General features: G+C 55.4%; 1 protein-coding gene across 1 annotated transcript; it reads left to right on the forward strand.

Annotated features, from left to right (window-relative positions):
* Positions 1 to 268: 268 nt before the first annotated feature.
* CSUI_011386 (rna recognition motif-containing protein) lies at positions 269 to 2,856 on the forward strand (the record flags this gene model as incomplete). The annotated part of the gene is made up of 4 exons (XM_068071485.1): positions 269 to 1,321; positions 1,405 to 1,884; positions 2,214 to 2,424; positions 2,618 to 2,856. Coding segments are annotated over exons 1-4 (939 nt in total), but the record flags the coding sequence as incomplete, so codon positions are not given.
* Positions 2,857 to 2,879: the final 23 nt, after the last annotated feature.

Consider the following 2,879-nt stretch of genomic DNA (forward strand, 5'->3'; position numbering starts at 1 on the left):
GCGCTGTGCTATAGTATGCCCGCTCACTGGAACAGTCCGCAAGTGTCGTGCAGGCCCCGCGCGGTCCCGGCAGGACTGAGCGGTCTTCAACAACACAGGCATTTAAAAGTCTTACACGTAGCATTCAGTGCTCGCATACACTGATCCTTTCATGTGCGCCGGTTGCCTGCCTACACAGCATAGGATCCATAGGGTGTGTTAAGACGCGTACTCCCACACGAGCCTTCGGTTCCGTTTCTACGAGAAAAACGCCAGCGCATAGCGATGGCTCGGGCCACTCGGCCGCACTTTGTCACAGCTGCAACCTCTCCCATGCTGGCGGCGGTCGGCCGAAGCCGGGACTAGTCAGTGGGCCTCGTATTGTATGTACTGGCTACGGGCTGCAACAGCGAGTTTTGTGGCCACTCGCTGCCCACATTTTCGCACGGCCGAATATCCCGAAGATGCATGGGACGATTTACCGAGATAACTGCGTTATTGTGCCCCTTGCTTCAACAGTACGACATGCAAGCAAATCAAACAGGCGTCTTACCAAGTGCCCCTGTCCGGTATTATGGTCGTTACCCCGTTGCACCACCCAACCCTACACTTTAAGGCTGGCGGTAGCACCGCTGAAGGGTGGCGCTCCTCCCTGTTGCCCTACTGGAATGAGGCGAAGCCGAAGTATCTCGTTTCTCAATTCTTGCCGTTGCCTTCTGCGTGGTTCTAGAGTTTCAGGCAATTGTGGGCCTGTAGGGTGTCACCCGCTGGCGAAAGCGCTTTTGTTTTTCGAGCCTGAGGCTGTAGGGCATTTCCGATCTGCTTGACAGGTTCTGACGCTTACAACTAGTCCAAGTGTACTTCGGGAGAGAAATCCTGTTCGACGTCGAAGCTTGAGCGCGACCAGGAACAGTTCCTCACATCGTAGCGCGACAGATATTGCGAGTTGTGACTTCGATCAGGGGGTATCACCAATGCCAACTGCCACTTCAGGTCGCCCTCCGGGGTGCCTCGTACCCCGTGTACTGGGCGTGATGTTGTCATCAGTGCCACAGCGGGGGTCAGTCGGTCCAGGGTGGCCCAGCTACGCGCACAGGGGGGAAAGTGGCGACGCCACAGTCACGACCGTCATCGCGTGGCTTCACCGCGTGCGTTCGCTTCTCCACGTGTCGTCTTCCCCACGCCTCTAGCGTAAAGGTATGTGGGCATTTAAATGGACAGTGAGCGAGTCTAAGGAAGGGAGGTTTTTTATGGATGCGAAGAAGACGGGATCCGGTTTTTTGGTTTGTGTTGTGAGGCGGTGATTTCTCCGAGTTTTGAGAACCCGAACAGGATGCCGGCGGTACGTTCATTTTCTGTCCGTCCAAAACCCGCAGTTTGTCCTGGTGGTGTTGCCGCTCTTATGGCCGTGTCGGGCACCGCAAGAATATTGCAAGTTTTTCAACGTCTCGTGCTGCTGCATGCAATCCAAAGGACTACAGCGGCTCTCAAGTTCGTCTGCTTTCTTTGTTTCATGGCCTTTTCACCTTTACCTCTCACTGCTCCGACGCCCGGAGGCGACACTCGAAGTGGCGAACACCCAGCGGGGCCACGAACTGGGACCCTTCCCTTTACCCGAGTTTGCGCTCTCCCACATTCCAACGTGTCAATGTGGTGTACCTCTTTTTCTCTGCACTTCCTTCCTACTGTCGCTCCAGTAGCCCTTCGTCTTTTTTTTCAGTAGCATATCAGGGCTGCATCTGTCCGGTGTATGCGCCCGTGAGAATTCTCGGGACAGACGTAGTCGATGTACTGATGTGTGTTGCTCACTCCGCATTCCGTAGTGTTGTGCGTCCTTCCCTGCTCTGTGCTTCTGTCTGTCAGGAAGAGCAGCAGCAGCAGTCCCGGGAGGGAGCGGGCAATGCGGTGAGTGAAATTTTGGGAGGAAGGGACTGGACTGTTCGAGTGTGGCTCTCCGCGTGAATAATCTTCTCTGTTCTGAGGTGCGTAGCGTGTTAACTAAAGAGAGGGACGGTGCCCTTCTTTTCGCACTTGGCTTCGCTTGCCTCGCTCAGGCATAGCGATGTGGATTACTCTCCGAGATAACTGAACCGGCCGACAGTTGCGGCAGGAGCAGATCGGGCGCTGTTAGCCTTCCTGCTTCTACAACTGTCTACACTAACGTTAGGGGCAAGTGTGGGAACCCTCGTCTGCAATTTTTTTGTTTTTGTTTTCGTGTCAAAACCCGCTTGTAGGAGCCGTCGTGTAGGGTCTATGTAGGGAACCTGTCGTGGAGAGTCCGCTGGCAAGATCTGAAAGACCACATGAAACAAGCTGGCGAGGTAGTACGGGCGGACGTTTTCGAGGACTTCCAGGGCCGCAGCAAAGGCTGTGGTATCGTGGAGTATGCGAAAGTAGAGGACGCCCAGAAGGCCATCAAGGAGCTTACGGATACGGAACTCTTCGGTAAGTACGAACCCAGACTTTCTCAGGAGTGTCGGCCCTTGCATGTTACGGCCATATTACCAGTATTCTGCAGTGTCTTCTTTTCCTGTACCGACTCGTTCTCTGGAATCTTGCTTCCTCGACCATATATTGTTTTCTTCAGTATCTGCTGTAATAGTTGCTATCCGTAGGTGCTCTCTTGTTTTACTTGCAGATCGGTTGATCTTCGTGCGTGAAGACCGCGAGGACGGCCAGAAGTTCAGCGGCGGACGCGGCGGCGGGTACGGAAGCAGAGGAGGCGCCCCCAACTACTACTACCACTACGGTAGAGGGGGTGGTGGAGGCCCCCCCCCGGCAATGTGGGCAGGCGGCGGTTATCACCATTACGGTGGTGGCCCTGCCGGCATGTATAGAGGAGGCCGAGGGGGGGGGGGAGTACTACTACGGAGGCGGGTATCATGGTGGCGGGGGTCCCC

This window comes from Cystoisospora suis, assembly GCF_002600585.1.
Source record: "Cystoisospora suis strain Wien I chromosome Unknown contig_11226, whole genome shotgun sequence".
In the NCBI taxonomy this organism is placed as follows: domain Eukaryota; phylum Apicomplexa; class Conoidasida; order Eucoccidiorida; family Sarcocystidae; genus Cystoisospora; species Cystoisospora suis.